The sequence below is a fragment of the Anguilla rostrata genome, chromosome 18 (genome assembly GCF_018555375.3).
Source record: "Anguilla rostrata isolate EN2019 chromosome 18, ASM1855537v3, whole genome shotgun sequence".
Classification (NCBI taxonomy): domain Eukaryota; kingdom Metazoa; phylum Chordata; class Actinopteri; order Anguilliformes; family Anguillidae; genus Anguilla; species Anguilla rostrata.
The window spans coordinates 7,720,628-7,746,017 of record NC_057950.1 but is presented as its reverse complement, the minus strand read 5'-3'; the positions used below and the strand labels follow the sequence as shown (position 1 = coordinate 7,746,017).

At 44.1% G+C, this 25,390-nt stretch overlaps 2 protein-coding genes across 2 annotated transcripts; one reads left to right on the top strand and one right to left on the bottom strand.

The window, feature by feature from the left end:
• Nucleotides 1-593: 593 nt before the first annotated feature.
• Nucleotides 594-11,956, top strand: mcmbp (minichromosome maintenance complex binding protein). Its single transcript, XM_064318319.1, has 16 exons — nucleotides 594-812; nucleotides 2,660-2,745; nucleotides 3,137-3,277; nucleotides 3,393-3,434; nucleotides 4,102-4,185; nucleotides 4,650-4,779; nucleotides 5,239-5,384; nucleotides 5,573-5,667; nucleotides 5,951-6,120; nucleotides 6,432-6,555; nucleotides 7,530-7,647; nucleotides 8,061-8,226; nucleotides 8,650-8,783; nucleotides 9,064-9,228; nucleotides 9,760-9,848; nucleotides 10,143-11,956. Exons 1-16 carry the CDS (start codon nucleotides 755-757, stop codon nucleotides 10,267-10,269), a joined length of 1,875 nt encoding a protein of 624 aa, XP_064174389.1. The 5' UTR covers nucleotides 594-754; the 3' UTR covers nucleotides 10,270-11,956.
• Nucleotides 11,957-12,414: 458 nt separating this feature from the next.
• On the bottom strand, nucleotides 12,415-23,465 carry LOC135245319 (hyaluronan-binding protein 2-like). Its single transcript, XM_064318318.1, has 13 exons — nucleotides 23,354-23,465; nucleotides 21,424-21,559; nucleotides 20,190-20,276; nucleotides 19,729-19,836; nucleotides 18,850-18,966; nucleotides 17,898-18,008; nucleotides 17,509-17,680; nucleotides 16,829-16,926; nucleotides 15,661-16,141; nucleotides 14,767-14,909; nucleotides 14,507-14,641; nucleotides 13,236-13,381; nucleotides 12,415-12,644 (listed from the first exon to the last, which is right to left on the bottom strand). The coding sequence occupies exons 1-13, from the start codon at nucleotides 23,408-23,410 to the stop codon at nucleotides 12,483-12,485; spliced, it is 1,953 nt and encodes a 650-aa protein (XP_064174388.1). The 5' UTR covers nucleotides 23,411-23,465; the 3' UTR covers nucleotides 12,415-12,482.
• Between the last annotated feature and the right edge of the window lie 1,925 nt (nucleotides 23,466-25,390).

Below are 25,390 nucleotides of genomic sequence, written 5' to 3'. Positions count from 1 at the left end.
CTAGGAGGCATGACAACAAGCTACAACATCAAGATAATGATGCAAATGCAATATAAGTGCTGGATGGAGGTACATGTAATATGAAAGTGCTACAGGAACAAAGTGGAAGTATGTAAGTGATAAGAGTGATCCTAGATTGGGAGAGCCCTGTAGAGTGGTCATAGTTAGTACAGGTAGAGCCTGAACAGATGCGTCTTCAGACCACGGTGAAAGATAGGCAATGACCAAGTGGTCCATAGAGGAACAAGGAGTTTGTTCCACCACTGGAGAGCTAGGGTGGAGAAGCTCCATGATAGGGACGAGCGAGAACCATTCACCTGGATGGCAGGGGGTGCAAGTCGAGCTGGCGTGTAGGATTGAATCATGTCCTGTAAGTAGGTGGGGGTTGTCCTGTTGGCTGCCATAATCTAACTAGAAACGAATAACGGTTTTGTGGGGACTTTACATCAGCCCCAATGTCTATCCTGCCATCCACATACAGTACTTCGGCGTTATATTTAACACTCCAGCACAGTAGGTGGCGGTCCGCTTATTTGAGGTTTTTATCCAAGCTCAATTATACCAAAGTAAGAAAAGGGAGCGTTCAGAGGTCAAAGAGATGTGACGCAATTTTCCCGCCATTGTATTCGGTCTATGGTTTAGATTTCCCGAGTCAAACCTATCGAAACGTTAGCCAAGTTTGTTTTTTTAAATTTCAGTCATCTTTATTGAATAAGTTGAACAATAAAGTATTGTTGAAGTAAAGAAACAAATAATGCCTTCTCTTCAGGAATGGATAACTAACCCGATGGGCATCGTGGAAGATATATTTTGTAAGTTTAAAGCTTCTTGTTTTAGTCTAGAGTTAAATAGGCGACGAGATGATAGCGAGCGAGTTAGCCACATAATTCGAGAATTTATAATTGTGGGGTTCCATCTGAAAGTCTTGTCAAGATTATTTAGCAACAATCAGCATGCTCGGTGTTGTATAATTGTGCTTGACAAAAGACTGAACACTTGAAATAGCATTAATTAGTTTCACTATTCTGTTTAAGCTAAAATGGCATTGGATCCAATACAAAATAATATATTGCCTTGCAACTTGTCCGACATCTCTTTCTACAACATATAGATAACAATCTGTAAACGGAACCTTATGTTAGCCCGAATATATACGGGTTAACATAAAAGTAACTGAAGAGCCGATGTTAGCCAATTCACACGGATCTACCACGTGTTGAAGATGCAACGTCGATTACCCCGGTGGTCACCAAAACTGAGATCTTAGAATGTCAACTTGGTACCGTTAGTGGGCTTGAACCACGCTGTCAGTCATCGTACTTAACATTTGGCCTTTTCTGTTATGTTCTTTTTCATGCTTGTTAACCTGCCAGTTTGCTAATTCTCTAGCTTGTCGATAAATTTGCCCAACTGTTCTGTGGAAACTCGGCTTCTGGTAACCACCGAAATTATTACTGCGTGTGTTTTCTTGCATGCTAGCAATTTTGAGAATCGAGGGGACGGGGATCCCATTTTTAACTTGGGAAGGCGACAGATAGAGAGAGCACACCGCTCATTTACTCATAGAGCACGGTACACCCAGGCTTGCATTCCTAGAACTATTTGCATTACTTGAGTAAAAAAGAAATCAGCAGGCAAATGTTTGGTGGGAGACACAGAAAAGCAGAAGATTAATTGCAGCCAATTTCACGGGCAACAAAGTTGTCATGGCAGTTGCAGAAATGAAATGTGCGAGCAAAAACGAACAAAAAAGTTGTTGTTGATGCAATATCGCCACTCTGTGATGTAAAATGGAAGTGCAACAGGACAATCTGAACCTTACAGGTTTAGATTACAGGTTGCTTGGAACTCTCATCGAGTAATTGCCGTGCAAATGGTCATAAACCTTTAACAATGAAGCGTTTAATGCAGAAGGCCATTTAAAATCGTTGTTTGTTGCGTATGAACAGTTTCCCATATAAATAAGGGTAGCAGTGTTGTATGGTTAGGGAGCTGGGCTGGTTTTTGTTCTCAGTTCAGGTGATGCCATTTTCATTTTGGCCTTGAGCAAGTTAATTAAACTGAAATGTATAAATGGATTGCATTTGAAAATGTAATCTCTGGATAAGAATGTCTGCTTAATCTTTAAATGAAATGTAGGCTCAACATAATGTAACAAATGTGTCTGCAAAACCTGTTGGTATAGCCTAAATATTATCTAAGTTCCAGGACTACGAATATCCCCCTTTGGAGTAATCTTGGGGGGTTGAATAGTGATTTTTGGTAAGAACAATGCTCCCAGGTGGAAAATGTTTGACAGCCTTGCAGATTTGGTAGATTTCTGTTTCTCTGTTCATTCATCCTCATGAGGGGATTATGTTTGTCTTTAATGCAAATAACTAGACCTCATTGGTTGTTGCCTTGAAGAAGCAGTTTATGCTTGCAGCTGTTCTTTGCAACCTTGTGGTGGACAGAACAAAATGTGTTTTTGCTTGGCAAACTGGAAAGCATGACAGTTAATTCAAAGAATTGATTATGCGTGGGTTTTATATATAGCCTGTGTCCTTTCGTATATTCCCTTCTGTGCGTGCGAGCTGGATGCAGCGCTCGGATGTGAAGGCTGATCAGGGGTGGGATTATTGAAGGATTGTTCTAGTGGCCGATTTGCTTTGACCCACAGCCCAGAGCAGTGGCAGTCCGGACTGGGAAGGAAAGGTGTTGGAGTATTTCAAAGAGAAGCTGAAAGAAAGTGATGCTGGTAACTGGGTAAGCTGTTTATCTGATCTGAGTGTGTGTGTGTCTGCGTGTGTGTGTACTTGTAGTGTTGCTCAATATTCACACAGGTACAAGCACATGTAAGAACATAACTCCGTTGCAACTACACCATTGCTGTTTGTGTTGGTACAGACTGCTACACAGTCACCTCTGATCCTATGATTATTACCAGATCCCCTTTGAGCTCTGATTTTGTCCTCAATTATCTCTCCTATAACTAGGTTGTAAATTGCGTTACGGAATTTGAATAATCATTTAATCGTAGCATTTCAGAAAAGTTTGGTGGCTGATTTTCCATAATTTTGACTCGAAAAGGTGAGTAAAAAATCACCGCGTTGTCCACCCCAACCGTTTTGTCGCTGATTTCGGGCGTCTCTTGCAGGTTCCCTCTTTAAATGAGGTCCCCCTGCACTACCTGAAGGCGAACAGCCTGGTGAAGTTCCGCTGTCTGGTGCAGGACATGTTTGATCCAGAATTCTACATGGGGACATATGAACGCCTTGACCCCGCCTCCAAATCAAAAGTCAGTGCCTCTTCCTTATTTATTACCTTATTTATCGATTCAAGTGCTCAGAAGTCTTTTTGACCCTCAAATCAGGAAATAATTGGCCTGTTCATTTTGTGTCCTGTCGTTGCAGATGTTGAAATTTGGAAAGTACAAGGATATTGTAGAAAGTGGGGTAAGTTTGAATTTCACCTCTGTTTGAGCTCCTCTGTTTCAAGCTCCCTTTTTTTCTTATGCACAGCGTCTCAGTTTGGTGCGTTGCTTTGGATCACTGGGTTCTAGAAGTTTCCATGCTCTCATGCGCTATAGTTCCCTATTATAGTGCTGCTCTCTCACGAATAGCTGTTGTCTACAAAAACCTCCAATTAAAAAAACGTTTATATTTAGTCTCTATCGCCCCCTGCTGTCCTACAGCTGCCATCTCCCTGAGCCTTAAAAACACAAATAATCTGTTTCTGTGAATTGGCTTGCAAACTTCTTCCTTGCATCAAGTTAGCCATTCACCTGCATCCTTTTACAGTTGAGTAAGTACTAGGTATTTTCCTGATGGATATCTGTAATTGGGCCATTGCCTCTGATAATAAAAAATATGGTAATTCTAAGAAGCTAAAACTGAAATACTTAAGTGTGATTGTGTACTTCCTAGGAATTTAGATCATTCTCACTTGCTAATGGAGGTGTTTCCAAGAAAGTATTATTTAAATTCCTCAGAAGTGCACTATTAAATTCAGACTATATCCAGCCTAAATTTAATCAAATGGACTAAATGCAATTTTATAACACTTTAAGGACTCATGGGAAGGTGCCAGGCTAATTTACTTCTCCCTCCCTGTCTTTGGCAGGTTGAAGTTGGAAACACGGCGATGTTGGAAAGACAGACCTTTTACTGTGTGCCTGTCCCCGGAGAATCCCCATGGGTGAAAGAGATATCCTTTTCAAGGACAACGTTAAACACACACACACCACTAACACGGCTGTAGCACAACAACAGTGTTCTGTATAATGAAAACAAGACAAGACAGATTAAACTAATGACCAGGGGCATTTAAGAAAGTTTAAGAGGAATAACAGGATGAAAGAGGTGTGTCCTCCTTGCGCCTGTCCCCCCCCCCCGTGTGTTCACCAGCAGTTTTCTCCACAGAGTGAAGCACAGGGTAAGCAGCTGAAGCCGTGCCCCCTTAGTCATTGAGGGGTCCAATGAAATTGTAGGCAATAACATGTCCCTTCATGCAATTGGTCCATTATAATCAGGAAGATGAATGCATTAGCCTATCGCAGATAAGGCGCCATGGCAACAAAAGATTGCACGTTTCATTTCATGGCATCAGCCAGTGAGAATTACCTTGTGCGTTATGCACGCGCATCGTTGTTTTCGTTAACCTTTGCAAACGGCTACGCCAGCTGCAGCCACGCGAGCGTGCTGCCGTCCACGTCCTACACGCCGAACCGCCACAAGCGCAGCCACGAGGACGACCAGGACATGGACAGCCAGCCCCACAAGCAGAAAGAGCAGGCGGCAGGTACTGCGGGAGGACCTAGCGTAGCTAGCTATAGCTTTTCTCTCTGCTCATCCCCATCTCTGTACGCACCCCAAACTCTTATGTACTTATCCAAATCTCAGCATTTATCTGTACTTAAACCAAAATCCCTGTACCATCCTAATTTTTCTATTTCTCACAATCTTTGTTTATCCCAGTCTGTCTGTTTATATATTAAACTGTTGTTTAGGCAGTAGGAGTACTTTAATCTGTAGTTAGTATGTGAAGGTATATCACCAGCTTGTTAAAAGATAAAAAAAGTGTAATGTGTGGTTAAAGGTAAAAGTATATTGCTATAATCTGTGGTTAAAGGTAAAAGTATTTTGCTATAATCTGTGGTTAAAGGTGAAAGTATATGGCTATAATCTGGTAAAAGTATATGGCTATAATCTGTGGTTACAGTATATCTGTACCTTTCTCTCTCTGCTGTTCCCTGCTCAGGCTCTCTGGGAGAGACCAGCAGCGGAGACTCCAAGCGGCTGGAGACGGACACAAACGCGCACACTGGGCGGAGCCAGCATTGCCCCCCCCACTTAGACCTCAACTTCCCCCTCCCAGGGGAGGCGGGTCCAGCCTGCTTAGTCAAGGTCCGCCTCCTCACAGATATTAATAGTGCATTATGCGCATGGTTCACAGTCTGTGTGTTAATGCCTCGAAGTCATGACGACGTGGTTCACAGACTGGGTTTCATGATTTTGATGAAGCCTTATGGGCATGGACCACAGTAATGTGCTCTGTGCCTGGCAAGTGATGCTCTGTACTCTGTGTTTGTCAGGTCTATGAAGATTGGGATCGGTTTAAAGTCAACGACATGCTGGAAATATACGGCATTCTGTCTGTGGACCCCCTGCTGAGTGTGAACGAGGAGAAGTAAGCTCTTTTCCTAAGACCCTTTTATAAAGCAGTACTCGCTTCCACTAGAGGCCCACTGACCTGTGGAAGATCATACTGTAACTTATGAACATGTAATGTTTCCAACTGTTCCAACTAGCTACTATATTTATATTTGTTGACGGACATTGTGCTCATGGTGCATGTGTGTGCAGACACGTTCTGTCTCAGTGTTGGGTGTGTGTTCATGGAAGCTGTGCTGGTGGTGCTGGTATGTTTTTGGATGCGCTGTGCTCACGGTGTTGGGTTTGGTGGTTTGTAGGGACGCAGGGCTCGTGATGGACCCTATGGAGAGTGTGGAGACTGCAGAGGAGAGGCGGGTCCACTACCCTCCAGCATCACTTGTGCCCCGCCTCCATATGATCCACGCCCACCCACTGCAGCACAACAACCCTCTGCTGCCCCCTGCTGTCCACAGTCAGACCTGCACATGTAAGACCTGTAGGATGTCTCTTTTCTGTCCTAGTACGCTCTCTAGACGAGGGTAATAATACAGTAATTTCCAAAGATCAGCACCAATAATAAAAAACCATGTATTCCACATATATGGATGGAAAGTTTTTCTTAAATGATTTTAAAGAGATCTAATTTTAGTAATCAGATGCCACCATTTTGTCAAACACTCTTGAAAGCCACTGAATTTAATGGGTCAGTCCTTTTTAAGCTAAACTTGCATGTCGGCTACAGACGCATTAGCAGTGCAATGCGGAGTGTGATTTTTACTGGCTGTAATGTGCTGTCAGTCACAGCTGGTTTCCTGGGAGAGCTAGCGGCCGTGAGGGCGGAGCTTTTGGAGTACCTGACGCACGTGTTGCTAGGAGACATGCTGGCAGCCGAGTATCTCATTCTTCATCTCATCTCCAGCGTGTGAGTTTCACTCGTAACCCCGCGGGTCCGCCCTCGCACGCTGTGCCCCTATCCTATCCCCCCCCCCCACCCCCCCGGTCTCCCTGCTGTGATAGCAGTCACTGTAACGTGATGATGAAGAACATTTAACAGATTAGCTTGCGTCTTACAGAAATCTACTTTCAATTCCCTTGGTCTGTTTGTACCCCGGCTACATAATCATGTGCAAATTTTGAATAGAAAGGTCTCAGCTGCTTTAAATGAATAAGCAAATGCATGTTCCATGGATGTAGTGTCCTGTGGCACTCGTGAGCACACGTACCCCTGGTAGAGAAGCTTTGGCCAGCCCATCCCTCCTCAGAGCCTGCTGTTCCACCTGCTATACTCACTTCCACAGAAGCCTGATGCTAGATGTTCTAATTCAAGATAACCCTGAACAAATGGAATGCGTGACTTGATTATTTTCCATAAAATTATGGAAAATAGGTTCCATGTGATACCTGCCTGACTTGTTTATTTAATGAGAGGGAAATGTATGCGTTTTTTGTTTTTCTTCTTTTGGGCATGAAATTCTTTGCAGAGTCTTGCGCCCCAGTTTTGAATTTGAATAAGAAATACTGGTGTCATTTGAATCAGTCTCGTTGTTTCTCAGACACATTGTGGCTTATTCAGACTATTGAAAAGAGGAGAAACTGCTTACCAAACACCCACTAGATCACCCCCCTGTATTTAGGGAAGGATGCACTGTTAAACCTGGATTATCTCCAAATTGCTACTCTAAGAAAGAAGGCCTGTAGAGTTTTTCAGCAGTTAGACCCAAGTAATCTCTCAGTAATTTAACACTTAGTGACAGATATTTGCAAAAGGTCCCCCCTAACACTTTGAGCAGGGCTTCTTGCAGCCCTCTGTATCTTGAGCAGTAGGTCGGTAATGACGGGCAGCTCAGTTTTAGCGGTGGCGCGCACGTGACCGACGCCCCCTGGTGTCTCTTACAGGTACGCGCGGCGAGACGTCCTGCCGCTGGGGAAATTCACCCTGAACCTGAGCGGCTGCCCGCAGAACAGCGCCTTCACCGCGCTCCTCTACCGCGCGCTTCAGCAGCTGGTCACCGCCGTGAGTCCGTCCGTCTGTCTGTCCGTCCGTCCGTCTGTCCGTCTGCCAGTCAGAGCTTCCCCTTCTTCTCCTGAGGAGAACGCAGAGGCACCCGTAGAGTAGCTAACCCATGTGCCTACAGGTCAACAACTGGCAGCAGTGAAACTCTAGTCACTGACTCTCCTGTAGTACTGTGTGGACTGCAGTATGTAAAATAGTCACTGGCTCCCCTGTAGTACTGTGTGGACTGCAGTATGTAAAATAGTCACTGGCTCTCCTGTAGTACTGTTTGGACTGCAATGTGTAAAATAGTCGCTGGCTCTCCTGTAGTACTGTGTGTCCTGTAGGGTGTACAATGGCCACAGCCCAAATGCAAATTTCAGACTTGTGCACAAGAGATGCTCTGTGTTGATCGGCTCCTCCTCTCCTGGCAGTCTTTTCGCATCGGCATGAGCCTTCAGAACATGAACAGCATGCGCTTGGTGCCGCGGAAGGACTACTCGGCCAACCGGCTGGTGAGCGGCATGCTCCAGCTGGCCCAGAACACCTCGCTGTTCCTGGACGAGACCGCGCTGGAGCAGGGGCAGCTGGATTCGGCGGGTGAGTTTTGGGCCAGCCCCTTCCTGTTCCGTACTTGAGGCTGCGACAGTGCGCAGGCCTGCACTATGCAACGGCTTCCTGCATATGCTGCTTGATATTCTGGAGTGCAAGAGCATGGGGAAGCACAGTGGCGCAGTGGTTAGCACTGTTGCCTCGTGAGAAGGATGTTCTGGGTTCGAGTCCGGCCGTTTGCAGGTTCTCCCTAGGTTAGGTATACTCCTGCCATTGCCCTTGAGCAAGTTGCTGGCCTCAGAGTTGGTCTCCGGGTGCTGCCTGCTGCTCCTACGTGACTAGGATGGGTTAAAAGCAGGGGACTAATTTACCCCATGGGGTTCAATAAAGTGTATAACTTAACATAGCTTATGTTTAGCTGTGCACAAGTAGACTCTGGAGCCATTCTTTTCCCTTTGTCTCTCGCCGAAGGTGTGCGGAACATCACGGCGCTGGGGAACCTGATCACCTGGCAGAAGGTGGACTACGACTTCAGCTTCCACCACATGGAGTTCCCCAGCAACATCAACGTGCTGATCGCGTCGGAGGGAAAGTCGCTCCTGCCGGTAAAGACCAAACTTTTTAGCAACATGCTAACGGGGGAGCCAGAGAGAAATACCAGCTGTGGCTGGGTATATCTGCCAAACTGAAATACTGGGAGATTTACCTTTCCCATCATGCCCCATTCCATTAATTTTCAGAATGCGGAAAATTGCGTTAACAATTAAGATGTGGGTCAGTGTGTGTAATTTAGACATTGGTAATGGTGTGTAATTGGGTTTATCATTTAGACACGGGTAACTGCGTTTATGACCTCTCTGTTCTTACCTGGCCTTCTCCTTGCAGTCTGACTGCCAGGTGCACCTGCAGCCCAAGCTGGCTCCGCCCAACCTGGAGGAGTACCTGAACGCGCTGCACGCGGCGGTCGGCCCCGCCACGCTGAACAAGTTCCGCACCTACGTCAGCCTGCTCCGCACCTTGGACTACAGCATCTCCGACGAAATCACAAAGGTCAGACCCCTCCCACTTACTGACTGTTGAGCTCCGTTCTACGTGACAGCTTCACAGTAGACCTGTAGAGTAGTAGTAGTAAATGTTCTGTGGGCAGCAGAAGATCACGAGAGATCCTGTCAATAAATGTCTCAGGCAGTAGAAGTTCACTAGAGATCCTGTTAATAAATGTCTTATAGGCAGTCAAGAAGTGTCTACAGTGCAGCAGAAGTCACAAGAATCCTGTTAATAAATGTCTAGATAGGCAAGTCCAAAGGAAGAGTAGAATCCTGTTAATCTGTGTCTCATCAGCAGCAGAAGATCACAAGAAATCCCGTTAATAAATGTCTGAGGCAGTAGAAGACAAGTGACCCTATTAATAAATGTCTCAGACAGCAGAAATTCACTAGAGATCCTGTTAATAAATGTCTCAGGCAGCAGAAGATCACTAGAGATCCTGTTAAATGTCTCAGGCAGCAGAAGATCACTAGAGATCCTGTTAAATGTCTCATAGGTTGAAGATGAGTAATCCTGTTAATAAATGTCTTGTAGGCAGTAGAGCAGGATTTTGTTGAAATGCGGAAGGACGACCCCCAGAGCATGTCTGCTGAAGATCTCCACAGGATGCTGGTTGTGGCTCGGTGCGTTTCAGAAATCTTTTTATCTCTTTTTGTTTACTGTGTCTGTTCAGTAAATCTATTCAGCCCTGTTCATCTGATCTCCTTAGATCTATTAATTATTTAGTTACTGTGCAATATCATTGTCTATTGCCTGCTTAAAATTGTACACAGGTGTAGCATTTTCTGACTGTTTTGCGACTTCCGCACTCTATACTAAACTACATTCATTCATTCATTCATGATGGTTACTCTGTATGACTGGTTGTTAGTGCAGGACTGTATTACCGTGTGATTGAGCAGGATGTTGTGTTGCAGGTTGCTGTGCCTCAGTATGGGCCAGACCACGCTGTCCCAGGAGCAGTGGATGAAGGCCAAGCACCTGGAGATGCTGCGGACCAGCCGCACGGAGCAGCAGAGGTGCCTCAACGGCAACGAGCCTTAGGCTTGGCAACAGACCTTAGACCCGGCAACGGATCTTAGGCCCGGGAACAAGCCTTAGGCCCGGCTGCGGTGCTGTGGACTTGCATATCGAACGTATTTGTACTTTTTATAATGCGCGACTGTGGGAGTTTTTTTTTTTTTGTTTTTTGTTTTTCTCGTCCGTGTACTTTTTACAACTTCCCCAGAACGTGGTTCCCTGTTTAGTTTTCTCTCATTGTACACCCGACTCCGAAATCTCCTGGGGATGGTGCTGATGGCGGCGGCATGGCGGGTTTGGGTCTGCACTGTGCCTTCAGGGGAACTGTGATCTGGAGGCCACAGCGGTGGAACACACGCGGGGGGGAAGGGGGGGGGCTTCAGTTGGCCTGGGTTCCTTCATCTTCCCCCAGCTACTCACCTGTTGCCCTCAGGTAACCTGCTGATGTCAGTGTGAGATTTGCCTCCTCTTCTGTTCTGGGGAATAGTCACAGACCTGTGGGTGAATACTCCTCTTGTACTCTGGGGAATAGACACCGACCTGTGGGTGTGTACTGATGTACTCTGGGGAATAGTCACAAGCCTGTGGGGGAGTACTCCTGTAGATTTCTGGGGAATAGTAATGGGCCAGTGGGTGAATGCTGTCGTATAGTATTCTGAAGAAGTGAGTGAATGCCCCAGTAGTGATATGTTCACTACGATAGGACCTTGGAGATCCAAATTACCGACTGGCCGGTGAACCAAACAGAGTATGAACTTGGAAGTAGAATTCAAGATTACACCTCACCAAGCACTTATTATAGTTTTCTTTGTTGTTATTGCTGATGCAAAATGGGGAGCGTTAAGATGAGTCTCACTTTCCATTAATTCAATGCTCCCCGTTCTCTATAGATCTGTGTCCATCTAAAATCAGTTTGCAAGGGAACAAGTGTCTGAAAGAACGGTGTAAATGAAAAAAAAAAAAAAAAAACTAAAAAAACAGTATTGTACTTTTACAATAAAACACATTTTATATCGTTGTCTGACACACTGATAGATGTTTTCATTCTTTAAGCAGATTGAGTTGAGCAGCTTCACCTTTCACTGTACGCTCACTGATGGAGCATATTAATGGCTTGCCAAAAGTTATCTTTTTTTTTTTCATGTGTCCTTCCTTCCTTCTCTGTACTTTCATTCTTTTTGCTGATTCTTCTAATGGTGAATTTTTTTTGAGCATAGGAGGGATATTGGGCTAATTTTCTCATGTTTATTATATTGTTTTTTTCTGACAGCTGTCAGGTACTGCCCGGTCATTGTATAGTGTATGTTAATTATCTCACACACACTGAAAAGGATCTATGGTAAAAGGTCTATGGCAGCCTATGGTTGCTGTATTATTGGTTATTAACAGAAATTAATATTTAAAGATACAAAGTGTGTAACCTGTTAATAATAATAATAATAAAGTAAGAAACTGTTCTGGTAAAGGTATAAAATGTATCTATTTTGACTTCACTCTGGGGAACAGTATCAGGCCTGGGGATGAGTGTTCTGTGGCTGTAGAGCTCCCTGTGTGGATGGTTGTGTGGATTCTGAGGTGGATCTGAAGCATAACTGGTCATTCTGTCAGTGTGTGGGATTCAAGGGGGATTGTATGTGATGCTGTGAGCTGTCGTTACTAAAATTGTTTCACATCCTTGTCTCTTAAGCCATTAAAATGTCTTTTCAAAGAAGCTTATGTTTCTGTGGGAAATTCATTTCTTGCCCTCGGGTGTGCTCTAAATTTCCATTTTATAGTAAAGCGATTGAAAATGACATTTTTGTACAGGTCTGTTTTGAAAGAAATATTGTTGTACTAGGATCCGTGTTTAGCTTAGTGTGGTCAGTGGACTGCTTTACCAGGATCAGTATTTAGCTTATTGTGGGCAGTAGACTGCTGTATCAGGATCGATCAGTGTTTAGCTTACTGTGGGCAGTAGACTGCTGTATCAGGATCGATCAGTGTTTAGCTTACTGTGGTCAGTAGACTGCTTTACCAGGATCAGTGTTTAGCTTACTGTGGGCAGTAGACTGCTTTACCGGGATCAGTGTCTAGCTTCCTGTGGTCAGTAGACTGCTGTACTAGCATCAGTTTTCGATCTTCTTGTGGTGAGGACTCCTTTGGCAAAAATAAGAGAAGGGGAATCTCGAGTGGTCTTTCTCATTTATTTACTGGCACAGGGAGCGGCGCTCTCCCGCGGAGGAGGGCCGATCGGCTGGCTACGCCTTGTCGATTTGGGAGTTGATCCAGCCGCTGAAGTGGGTGAGGCGGGTGTAGACTCCGGGCTTGTTCTGCCTGGCGCAGCTGTCGCCCCAGCTCACCAGGCCGTAGACGTAGTGGACCTGGTCTTTCACGCACACCAGCGGGCCCCCGGAGTCCCCCTTACAGAGGAGAGCCCGGGTTAACATATCTGCTGTCTGTCTGTCTGTCTGTGACTCCTGGAGAGCCCAGCGGGATTGTTGTTTCTCAGCAACGTCATTGATTAATAAAATCGGCTAATTAAATGGTTATGCAAGCCAGCAAGACCCTGTGGTTCTCTTGGGCCAGGGGTATAAATCTGCTGTTTCTGACTCTGAAAGTACCTAGGGCATGGACACTCAAATCGAACATTCCGCCCCTGGTTTTTTTTCTCCCCCAGGAGATTAACTGAACAGTTACTACTGTTCAGTTGATTGGCCAGACTGTATTCACAGCTGACTTCCAGGTAAAGAGAGGGCGGAAAACTAGCAGTTCTTTGACCTCAGGGACTGCAATTTGGGTAATGGGGCGACCCAGAGGTATCTTTAATGCACGTAGAAAGCTGTACAGGTTAAATAAATTATGCATTGGTGTTCTGGAGCACTAGACTTGAGTGGACGACTGTCCCTGGTGTCGAGTAAACGACTGGTCTGCAGAACACTCGGCATTACCAAATTTTCCCCTTTCCCACCCGATGGGGGCACCACGCCTCCCCCGCCCCGCCCCCGCCTTACCTGGCAGGAGTCGACTCCGCCCTGCAGGTAGCCCGCGCAGAACATGGCGCTGTCCACCACGGGGCCGTAAACCTCTGGAGACACGCAGCGCTGCTGGGGGATGAGCTGCACCTTCGCGTCCAGCAGCTGGTTTGAGCCGTAGTTGGCTTCACGAAGAGACAAAGCGTTACAGGATCGCTGCTAAGGGATGTGAGGTTACACACAGAATTCCTGCCTACTGGCTCGACTCGAAAGCTAGACAAGAAGAACGGATATAAAATCAATCTCTGCTAAATTCCCTTTTTTTAGTAGTGGGTAGCTACGGTTCTTCAATATATTGTGTTTTTTTAGCCAAGTCCATTTTTCCTGTCTGACCTGTGCGGTTACCTGACAAGTTATCAAAGCCATGCTAGCAATTGTAATATTCAGTGCTGAACAGTTGCTGTTAGAATGGGTGTAGTCTGTCTATCCGATCTCATCAACAATTGAAATACCAATTGTTGCATTGGCATTACAATATACAGCTAAATGTATTGGGATAATGACACGATTTATTTATTTTTTTATTTTTTTGGATGTGTACTTCAGTGCATAGGATTTGAAATAAAACCATGAATATGTGGTTAAAGTGCTGACTCTGCTTTAATTAGAGGGTATTTGAATCCATATTGGGTGATCCGTATTGGAATTACAGCCCTTTTTAATATGTATTACCCCATTTTAGGGGAAAGAGGAGTACAGGGCAAAAAAGAAAATAAAATTGTGTCACTGTCCCAATACTTTTCCATGTAATTGCATATCCTTTTATGGCCTTATTGTTTCATATGGATCAAAAATGAGGCAGCACCAGCTTTGCAATGCGTGCTTTCAGCTGTTAAACTGCATAGTTGGCTATCAGCTATTTTATAATCTAAATTTGCCAAAAGTAGGCTACGGAGTAGGAGATGGTTCCCAAATTTAACAGCCACAACGATAAGTAATCCTGACAAAACCATGGTCTTGGCATGTTTCACTGGCAGAGGATTGGTCTTAGCATTTCAAAATGCTTTCTCACTACTTAAGTTGTAGTTTCAGTTGCCAAAAGAAACTTTTGTGATTGAACAGCTGAGACGGCTCACCTGTTCGTAAGCTGAAGTATTTAGTTTAAAAAAAAAATATTTTATATACATGCTTTTATTTAAACAGAGTAAGGTTTAAATGAGTTTATATGGAGAGGGACATGTGCAAAAGAGAATGTTTCCACTGTGACCTGGCATGTTTCTGTGGTGCGAGAGGGAGGGGTTTCACCATACATGTTTCGGTGGCTCCCCATCCAGATATGGTGCACTCGGTCCCGTCCGGAAACGTCGAATTGGGCAGGCAGACCGTCTTCACAAACTGTGTTTCTTTGGCACAGTGACCTTCGGCCCCTTTCAGCTTCAGCAAAGCTTCAGGGAGGGGAAAACCACAGCCGTGAAAAACGACAGTCCAAAAAACCCCGTGGTACCATAGATATATTCAGTCAAAATTAGTATTTCTTTTTTTTTTTTTTTTTTTTTTAAGCCTGACTTACCAATGTCATTGTAAACCGCGGCCGGAGTTTCACGGTAATGTTCATGAACGATAACCTTCTCCACTTCCACGGTCTGATCTGAGGGCTCGACCTTCGCTAAGTTCACCCCGCCCAGGACTACTTGCATGGATTTCTGTTGGTCTCTGTTTGGTACGAACACATTTCCCCACTGAACCAAAGCTTCAAGGTAAGCGTGCTGCCACAGGCGTCATTGGAAAAGCCTTATTCCAGGCCTGGCCAGCCCTGTTTCTGCAGATCTACGGTCTTGTCGGTTTTCATTTCAACCCTAACTTGGCACACCAGATTCTACTAATTTTCAGCTCAACAAGATCTATAGCTGTTGAATGAGGTGCACTTTGTTAGGTTTGGAGTGAAAACCTATGGGACAGTAGATCTCCAGGAACAGGATTGGGCAATCCTGGTTCACTGAAAAATCCAAAAAACATGATGAGGAGAGACGACTTTGAATACACAGTAGTACTGTATACTCATACAGTGGATGGGTACAGTAGTACATTATACTCATGCAGTGGATAGGTACAGTAGTATACTCACATGCTGTGGATAGGTACAGTAGTATACTCACATGCAGTGGATAGGTACAGTAGTATACTCACATGCTGTGGATAGGTACAGTAGTATACTCACATGCTGTGGATAGGTACAGTAGTATACTCACATGCAGTGGATAGGTACAGTAGTATACTCACATGCTGTGGATAGGTACAGTAGTATACTCACATGCTGTGGATAGGTACAGTAGTATACTCACATGCAGTGGATAGGTACAGTAGTATACTCATGCAGTGGATAGGTACAGTAGTATACTCACATGCTGTGGATAGGTACAGTAGTATACTCACATGCTGTGGATAGGTACAGTAGTATACTCACATGCAGTGACCAGCAGTTAGCACCCAGCAAGGTTTGATGAGCACCCCCCCACAGATGTGCTGATGGCTCCATAGGGAACCTATGGGTCGGACCTGAACGGACACCTGCCACGGGTGGGCCCCAGGGATGGCCTTCATACCCCCGTACACCCGCTGCAGAACCCGGCTGGGCTGGGGCTTCCCGCAGGTGGCGAATTCTCTCCCACGGTCCCCGGTGGTCTGATTAGTCCCTGTAGTGCCTTCGACGGGCTTTGTGGGTGGAGCTGGAGGCTTTTCGGGTTCGGTTGGTGGCTTCACCTCAACTACTGCGGGAGCGGTTACTTTCTCTGCAGGCCCAGGAGGGGTCATTACCTCCACAGGTCCAGGTGGGGTCACTACCTCCACAGGTCCAGGTGGGGTCACGACCTCTACAGGTCCAGGTGGGGTCACGACCTCTCCAGGTACAGGAGGGGGTGGTCCCTCTCCGGACCCGTCTGGGCCAACTGTAAACATGGCAGGTGATGGATTTTATCAGCTGTGCTTGTTTCAAAACAGTATTTTTGAACTCTAAATGATGTATGAAACATGTATATTTGTATATCCCAGCATGCATTGGCATGGCTTCAGAGTGAAAGTGGCAAGGTTGGCATTGTCATGTCAAACGTCTCAAGTTGGAACAAACTGCGTGATTCACGTCGTTATCTTAAAGTGAGATTGCAGTTGTTAAAATTTCAGTATGGGTTGAGAGCCAGCCACCCTACGGACCAACATGCTGCCTCCCGCCTAAGATGGATTTTGGTTGAAATTCTACTCCTTATCAGGGGGAGTGTGTGCTGTTACTTAGTGAGTGGGGAGACTGTGTGTGAATAGGGAGTATGCTGTTCCTTAGTGAGGACCGAAGGAGTGCCGTTTCCTTACAGTCACCCAATAGGCCAGTGCTTCCCAACCTTATCCTGGAGATGTACCTTCCTGTAGGCTTTCATTTCAACCCTAATTTGCCACGTCTGATTCTACTAATTAGCAGCTCGACGAGATTTCGCTCGGGGTTGGATCGAAACCCCAGAGCACAGTAGACCTCCAGGAGCAGGGTGGGGAACCACTGCAAACGGCTGTGTGCAGGAGAACTGAGAGTCGGGCTGGATGTGCTGTATTATTCAGCTGTATTGGTGGGAAGGGATTCCCATTTGTACCTGGGGTTGTGGGACACTTCGTCACGTTGCAGTAGTCCCATTTCAGCCTTTTCCCTTGTCTGATGAAGCACCAGGGCTTTGTGTCCCCATCAGGATTTCTACAGAGAATTCAGAGGACAGGGTGTGTGTGTGTGTGTGTGTGTGTGTGTGTCTTTGTGTGTTTGTGCGTGTGTTTGTGTGGGTATGTGTGTGTTTGTGTGTGTGTTTCTGTGTTTGTGTGTGCACATGCGTGTGTTTCTGTGTTTGTGCATGTGTGTGTGTTTCTGTGTCTGTGTCAGTGTGTGTATTTGAATATGTGCACATATTTGTGCATGATGTGTGTGAGTGTGATTCTGTTATTTGTGTGTAAAAGTGTGTGCGTGTGCGTGTGTGTGTGTGTGCGTGTGTGTGTGTCTGTGTGTGTCTGTGTGTGTGTGTGTGCGTGTGTGTGTGTGTGTGTGTGTGTGTGTGTGTGTGTGTGTGTGCGTGTGTGTGTGTCTCTGTGTGTGTGTGCGTGCGTGTGTGTCTGTGTGTGTGTGTGTGTGTGTGTGTGTGTGTGTCTGTGTGTGTGTGTGTGCGTGTGTGTATGTGTGTGTGTCTGTGTGTGTGTGTGTGTGTGTGTGTGTGTGTGTGTGTGTGTGTGTGTGTGCGTGTGTGTATGCACGTACGTATGTGTGCAGGCATGACGGCGTAAACCAGACCTGCAGTAGTTGTGGGGTCCGAGCCCGTCCTCATTCTCGTACATGGTGAACGGGTCAGTGCCTTTGTCCAGGAGGAAATGGGAGTTCCAGAACAGACAGTCATCTCCGTCATCAGTCTCACTCACCATGCCTCGATAGGACTCCCCATTGTCCTTGTAACAGTCATCCGGCCCTGGGGAGACAGATATGTGGGCGTCGTCAGAGTCTCGTGAGAGCCCAGGTTCTGATGGAACTATGTCGGTGTACTAGAACTCAATTGCATTCAATTAGCAGTATGATTGTTGCACCAGAATATTCAGTTAAGAACATTCTATTAAAGTATTTGTGGTCTTACACCTTCATAGGTTAAAGGGTTTTATACAATAAAATAAAAAATATAAAATATTTACCAACATGACAGAACTTTCCGCTGAAGGTGTCTGGACAGGCACACTTAAATTTATTCTCGTCTGGGATGCATGACCCCCCGTTTTTACAGGGGCTGGGCTTGCACACCGACACTACATTAACAAAACACACAACGTGTTAAAAAAAACACACAACACAGACAGTGTAAAAAACACAATGCACATAGCGCTTGCAGTGTTAAAAACACATAATATTCCAGCGCAGTTTGGAAGAAAACACATTTTAATGATGTTTAAAACGTAACACATCAACAGGGGGGTTGGAACCTATCCCAGCATGCATCGAGCAAGAGACAGGAATACATCCTGGACAGGTCGCCAATATATCGCAGGGCACACACACACACCATTCTCTCCCACACTCATACCTACGGGAAATTCAGAGTCCCCATTAAAAAAGGACTTATTTAATCTTGGGTCACCAGGTGAGTTCAATCTCTGGCCAATCTGTGGCCTTAATGGATCAAATATCTATCGGGTAGAAAAGAAAACCGGCAGCACTACTGGCCTTGCGGGGCATGTTTGGGTGTCCCCGCCCTAAGGCACTGGGGTAGGAGCAGTGTGGTGGACAGTGCACCCCTGGCTGGAGGGTTTAGCAGGAGGAGTGGGACATGGGGGGGTGGCGCAGGTAGAATGGGCCTCTGTGCTGACTGAAGCGGGGACGCACGCAGTCATTACATTACATCACATTACAGGCATTTGGCAGACGCTCTTATCCAGAGCGACGTACAACAAAGTGTATAACCATAACCAGGAACAAGTATGACGAAACCCCTAGAGAGAAGTACCGGTCCAAGTGCAGGGAACAACCGCATAGTTCAACTTGGACCCTGAAGGTTAAACTGATTAACACTAACACAACGAGAACGGCAACAACGCAATCTATGGAAAAAATACAAGCAGTAGTTAAGACAGTTAATGCACCTGTCCTCACCTGTTCTGCAGTTCGGCAGCTGGAACGGATCCCTGCACTTGCATTCGTAGTACGGAGGCTTTGAAGTCAGGACGCACAGTCCGTGTCCACATCTGTTTTTCTTACAAATCCTCTCCGCTGAAAAAACAAACCGGGTCATCCATCCATCCATCCATCCGTCCATCCATCCGTTATCTATACCCGCTTATCCTGAGCAGGGTCGCGGGGGGGTGCTGGAGCCTATCCCAGCGTGCATTGGGCGAAAGGCACCCTGGACAGGCCGCCAATTTGTCGCAGGGCACAACACTGGGTCATGCCTTTTTAAAAATGATTTTACCTGTCCCATTATTTTGTTGATATATATAGTGAGTTCCATAACATTTGGGACAAAGCCATATTTTATTCTTGGCTTCGGCTCTCTACTTTTTTTTTTTTTTTTCCGCATTTCTCAGCCTTGTAATGGCTTCTTTGACTGTCATTGGTACAGCTCTGGTCCTCATGTTGACAAACGCCAATAACAGCAATCGAAAGCCTAGAATCAAGGCTAGATACCGAAAGCTCTCTTATACCTGCAGTAAGGAAGCAATCAAACACACCTGATTAATCAGAAACACCTGTGACTCCATTTGTCCCAAATGTCATGGTGACCTGAAATGGACTATGTATAAAAAGTGCAGTAATTTATACATGGTGAAATCAAAATGTATAAAAATATCCTTTAATAAAAGGCTGAGCACTTTAACCACATGCTACTTGTTTAATTACAGATCTAAAATAGTGGATTACAGAGCCAAATCAAGAAAAGAAAGAAAAAAAAAACTTTTTCTCAAACATTATGGAGATATATATTTAATTTAATTTAATTTAATTTTTACTCCATCACATCCATCCAAAGCTTACCTCTCTGACACTTCTTTCCCTTGAAGGGTTTGGGACAGTCACATTTAAACTTGCCGTTCTTCGCCTCACACACGCCGTTGTTGAGGCAGGGGTTTGGGTCGCACTTGTCTTGGGAAGAATTAGAACCAGAGAGAGCAAGAGGAGAGAGGTCAGGCACGTCGACTGGTGTGGGTGGGGGTGGGGGGGGTTCTTTACGATGAACTTCAATGTATTTTACCGCACAGCACAACTGTTTACGCTACAGTGTCCCACCATGTGTATCCTACTAATTAATCACAATCAGGACACTACAATGTGCTTTTCTGTGAAATGAGCAAATTGAGTCTTCTTCTATGGTGTGGTGTGTTTATCATAAATACACACCACACACACACACACACACACATATTTATTGCCATTTTAATTATAACGTATTTTAGTAAAAAGCTAATCTGGGTAGATAATGAGACAATTTATCTTACCTGGTAAATACTGTAGGTCGATCAGCCAATCGATAGTATCTTCCTCACTTGGGGGATCTGTTGCCTCATAATCATAATCCACCACAGCTGATTTAGAAATGAAATAAAAGAAAACGGATGTTGAGAGAAGATTATTAAACTTTCTGCACATGCCTGAAGACAGAGAAGAAACTGTCTGGCGTCCCGAGCATTGGGGGGCCCCGGAGGGCTGAGTTTTGGGTGACATGATGACAGTGGAAGTCACTCAGAGGGCCCCACCAGTCCCTGCCAGTGGGGGGCGCTGGTGTGCAATGAGTCACTGTCATCCTGGCCCTCCCTCCCCTGAGCAATGCTAGAGCCAACTGTGGATCGCCCTGGTTGTCTATCAGATACAGTGGGCAGGGGCATTGGTCCAGATTTGAAAATGGACCATGGGTCACATGCAGTTTGTTTTGTTCTGACAGTTAGCAGCACAGGATTTTTAGGACAGTTTAACTTGATTAGGGTGGTGCAGCAGGTAACACTGTTGCCTCACAGCAAGAAGGTGCTTGGTTCGAATACTGGCCCGGGGCTTTCTGTGTAGAGTTTGCATGTTCTGCATGTACATGCTGTCTTCTGGGTACCCCAAGTTCCTCTCACAATCCAAATACATGCAGGCTAATGAGAGAGTCTAAAGTGCCCCTGGGTATGAGTGTGTGAGTGAATGGTGATTGTGCCCTGTGATGAACTGACAAACTGTCTAGGGTGTATTCCTGCCTCTCGCCCAATGCATGCTGGGATAGGCTCAAGCTCCTCCTGCAACCCAGACCAGGAATAAGTGGGTATAAAAAAGGGATGGATGGATTAACTCAATTTTTACCTCTGGTTTTTGCCATATGACAAATAATATGGAATAAAAGTTCTGGTATTGGGTAAAAAAAAAAAAAAAGTATTGGGACAGCGACAGGTTTTGTTGTTTTTGTTTTCTTGTGCATGAACTAATGATGCAAAGACACACAGCTGGCCAAGAATCAGCTGATCAACCAATTGTCTAATTACTTTTGCTCCATTACAAATGGGGGGACTGCATAAAAAGGGCTGTAATTCCTCCACAGATCAATGGATATGGATGGAAATGCTCCCAAATTAAATCACTTTCACCTCATATTCATTTTAAAACATTTTAAATCCAATGTTCTGGAGTACAAAGCTGAAACAACAAAAATTGTGTCACCATCCCAATACTTTTTTATTTAACTATACATGGGGTACTCACGTTTTCGTTTTTCAATCTCTTTATGCTTTTCTCCAGGTCCATGCCCATGCCCATGCCCATGCCCCTGCCCACGCTCACGCTCGTGCCCATGTTTTTTCCCATTTCCGTGCCCTTGGCCGTGCCCATGTTTGTCAAGCTGAAGAAAGTAATCATGCAGAAACACAAGAGCAAAACAATTTTGAGTTCTCAAAATCTCTTAGAAATTTTAGGGTGTTCTTTGCTAGCTAGTTGGTCATGAAACTGTTTTTTGAACTGTAGCTCTAACCTCAAGGAATTTGGAATTTGAAACAGCTTATTTCCAGTGTGCCTCAAATATGTTAGTACTTTGAGTTATCTGGCTAACTAGTTAATTATTGATCACATTTATCATTTAAATTAAATGAAAGGAGATACAAACATTATTGCAAATCTGTGTGGTCGTTTATTCACTTTGTTGCAATCATTTTCCATTTTACCAGCACCTGTAAGTCCACATGACCCACGGAAGTATTAGCAGAGTTGGAAAATCCAAGCTCAGAAAGTAAAAAATCTCCCCAGTATTTTGTTACAATCACCTGAATTTACTAATTTGCACAATTCTTCAGCCAGGAGGTAAAACTAATTAGTGAAAATCTTCTTCCACCTAGTCCAGGGGTCAGAAAGTACAAGTCCTGCCTTGTGTGTCTTCCACCCAAGAACTCACCCAGCTGATTTCACTAATTAGTTCTACCTCCTGGCTGAATAATTGTGCTAATTAGCAAATCCAGGAGATTGGAACAAAATACTCTGGAGGACGTTTACTTTCTGAAGCTGGATTTTCCACCTCTGCCCGTTGTTGTAAGATGGTTCCATGCACCAAAGCTTATTATGCCTTCTGGCAGGTCCCCACAGTTATTACTGCCGAAAAGAGGGTAGATTAAATGGGATTAACAGCAGACCTTGTCCGCTGGATTAGCCTTTGCAGAATAGCAAGTCTGAAGGACCACACATGTATGAACATAATGCTTTTACATACAACACTATCACCAGTCAAAACCGGTCAAATCCTGTCACAGTTCTGTTTCTCTGTGTGATGCCCATTCAAATCACATCATAGTCATCATTCACTAATCAATTAAAACCAGTATAATAACATATCACTTTCGTACGATAAATGCTAGTGCGATCATTATGTATTAATGATTGCACCTAGAGGGCATGGTCTGGTCAGCAATTTGAACTTAAAATCGTTTTGCCTTTCGTAAGTCTTCTGGAAAATAAATACATAAATACTAGCAAACCTAACACCTAAAAATATGCTACATGTGTATATCCAACAGGCATAGATTCTATGTATAAAAATACAAACTTGCACCAGTTCACAATTCACTTTCACATTTAACAGCTACAGACTGAAAATTGTGGCCATTTGCTTTAGAATATGTTGCTTTGAAGAAACATTTGTGGCATGTGTAAATTTAAAATGACAAACTTCACATGCAGCTCTAGAAAGAAGTTCATGTACGCCAATGAATATACAATGTGCTAGCTAAATGAGTTTAACGGTTCAGTTCTGCTTAAAATTCACGGGGAAATGTAATGTTCATGAACGTAGTCTTATAGTAGAGTACCTGTGTTATTGCATGCACCAAAAAAATCATATTTTCAATCCTACAAAAGAACCAGAAGCACCCATAAAATGATATTGTGTACTCTGAAATACATTTAGTCCCAATGATAAATGCTGAATTATGAAACTACAATAACCAGAACAGCTCCATGAATATTATTTAATTGATAATACTTATTTTTACAAAATTAAAATGATCAATAATTGACCTTCGGTAGAAGTCTCAATTTCCAATCAAGTTAACACTCATCGCTTATTACTGCTTGGCAGCGGTTTGCTTCTTTTATTTGAGAAGAATCACATTCAATTAAGGCTGATATGGTACCATCTGTAATACTATACCTGAGCAGGTACAAGCAGAGCGGAGAGGACCAAAAGGCAAACCAGTTTGGCGTCCATTTTGTCTGTCCTGTCCGAGAGTCCTGGGGCAACTGAATCTGACTCCTACCTTCCTTACAGGGGTAGTGAGAACTGTGTACGTGGGAAGCTGCCAGAGTCATTGACCGTGAGAACAGAGGTCAGAGGCTAGGCACCAGGTCCACCTGCTGCTGGGCTGTATGTGTCATTTGTGGGTCCCTCACCATAGTTCCACAAACTTTATATCTGTCAGCTGAGCGACCACCTTTACAGACACCTTTACAGGGTACTCTCATATCAACTCAGCCATTGGAGAAATACCAATACCAGTTTGTTTTAACAGTTAATTTATTAAATATATATTTTGCAAATATGCCTTATATGTAGGATAGAAAAAAAAAACAGCAAGACTCTGTATCCAAGCTTTAAGTCCATTGGCCATGTCTACCACAAGCTGTATCTTTTATTGGTTTACAAATTCTTCCAGTAAAACACCGTTCTTTTAAATGCGACAAATAATACTTAATTCGAATACAAAGATAGAGGCATAGAAAGCTATTTTAACCTCAAAAATAACCACATCAATTATGTACAAATTAGTGTGAAAAAAAAAAAAAAAAGAAACTAAAGAAAAAGATAAAACCAAGATGTTGAATAAACTAAATGATCAGTTCTATCTAATGGTCCACCCCACCATTCCTCTCTTGCCAGGTTTTTATTCTGTGAAATATTTACCACAAAACGAAACGTTTGCTTTTAACAGACTTTGGCCGAATATTTTACCTTAGATTTGCACTATTTAAGCTTGGTGTTGCTGTGGGTTTTTTCAGTCAGGGAACACAAACATAGTGATGATTTAATAGTTAACTCTAAAGAACTGATTGACAATGATGTGATTTGACTTGATTAATTTCATAAATAAAAATACATACAAAGCTGCTGAAGACAGATATAATACACAGTTAAATGGGCCACCTATAACTGACAAACCAGCAAGAACAGTAAGGGCTATGAAATAAATAAATATGAATAAATAAAACAAATGTGCAATAATTCATATTCAAAGTAACACCAGGTGAAATATGCTATGATTTATATCCAGTGAGTAGCACCATGTGAAATGTGCTCTAGGTTCCAGGTAGTAGATCTCCAAGAGCATATGAGGTCCTGCCAAGAGAGGGGGTGGATCCAATGGTCATGGTCCATGTTGGAGCAAAGACATGGGGGTTAGGTTTTAGGTTCTGTAGGACAAAAATATTTGATTTAGCAACAAATATTATGAGCAGAACCCACACTGCAATCCTCGCTGGAATTCTGCCAGTACCACATGCTAATCTCTCCAAAAAAAAAAAATAAAAAAAATAACAATAACAATAACAATAATAATGATAATAATAATAATAATAAAGATGAAAACTTGTAGAGAAGAGATGCTATTTTGTTTTTAAATTCAGGTGGCAGGGTGATTTGTGGAAAAATTTTTGGGTTCATTTGGCAGACAGCCATGTGGACACAGTCTTGGCACTGATCTTGGAGCTGTGGAGAATAATAGCTAGTCGTCCCATGCTTGTAGCCACAAAGGAGGGGAAACTTGATCAGTATAGCCCCTTCCTTCACACTGGCCCAGCCCAGTTACTTGTATGTTTCCTGTTCACAACCAAAGGTCACTTTTAAGAATGTTAGGAACACACTTACAGACTCTTTCTTAGTCTGTATCTAGGGGGGCATTTCATGAAGAAGGATTACTGAGTTATGTGGATAACTTCACTGAGTAAAACCTGAAACATCTCTTTTTACTTCGGTGCAGATTTAGGAGGGTTCTGGGTTTTACTCAGTGCAGTTATCTGATTAACTCAGTGATCCTGCTTCGAGAAATACCCTGCAGGTCTGAAACATCTGCAAGAACATACTGTAAATGAGAGACAAAGTAGTATCATACCACCTAGTGGACATACATTGTTAGGTTTTTTAATGGTTTCCAGGCCATTTATAACTAATTTGTGTATTTGTCTGCAACATTAG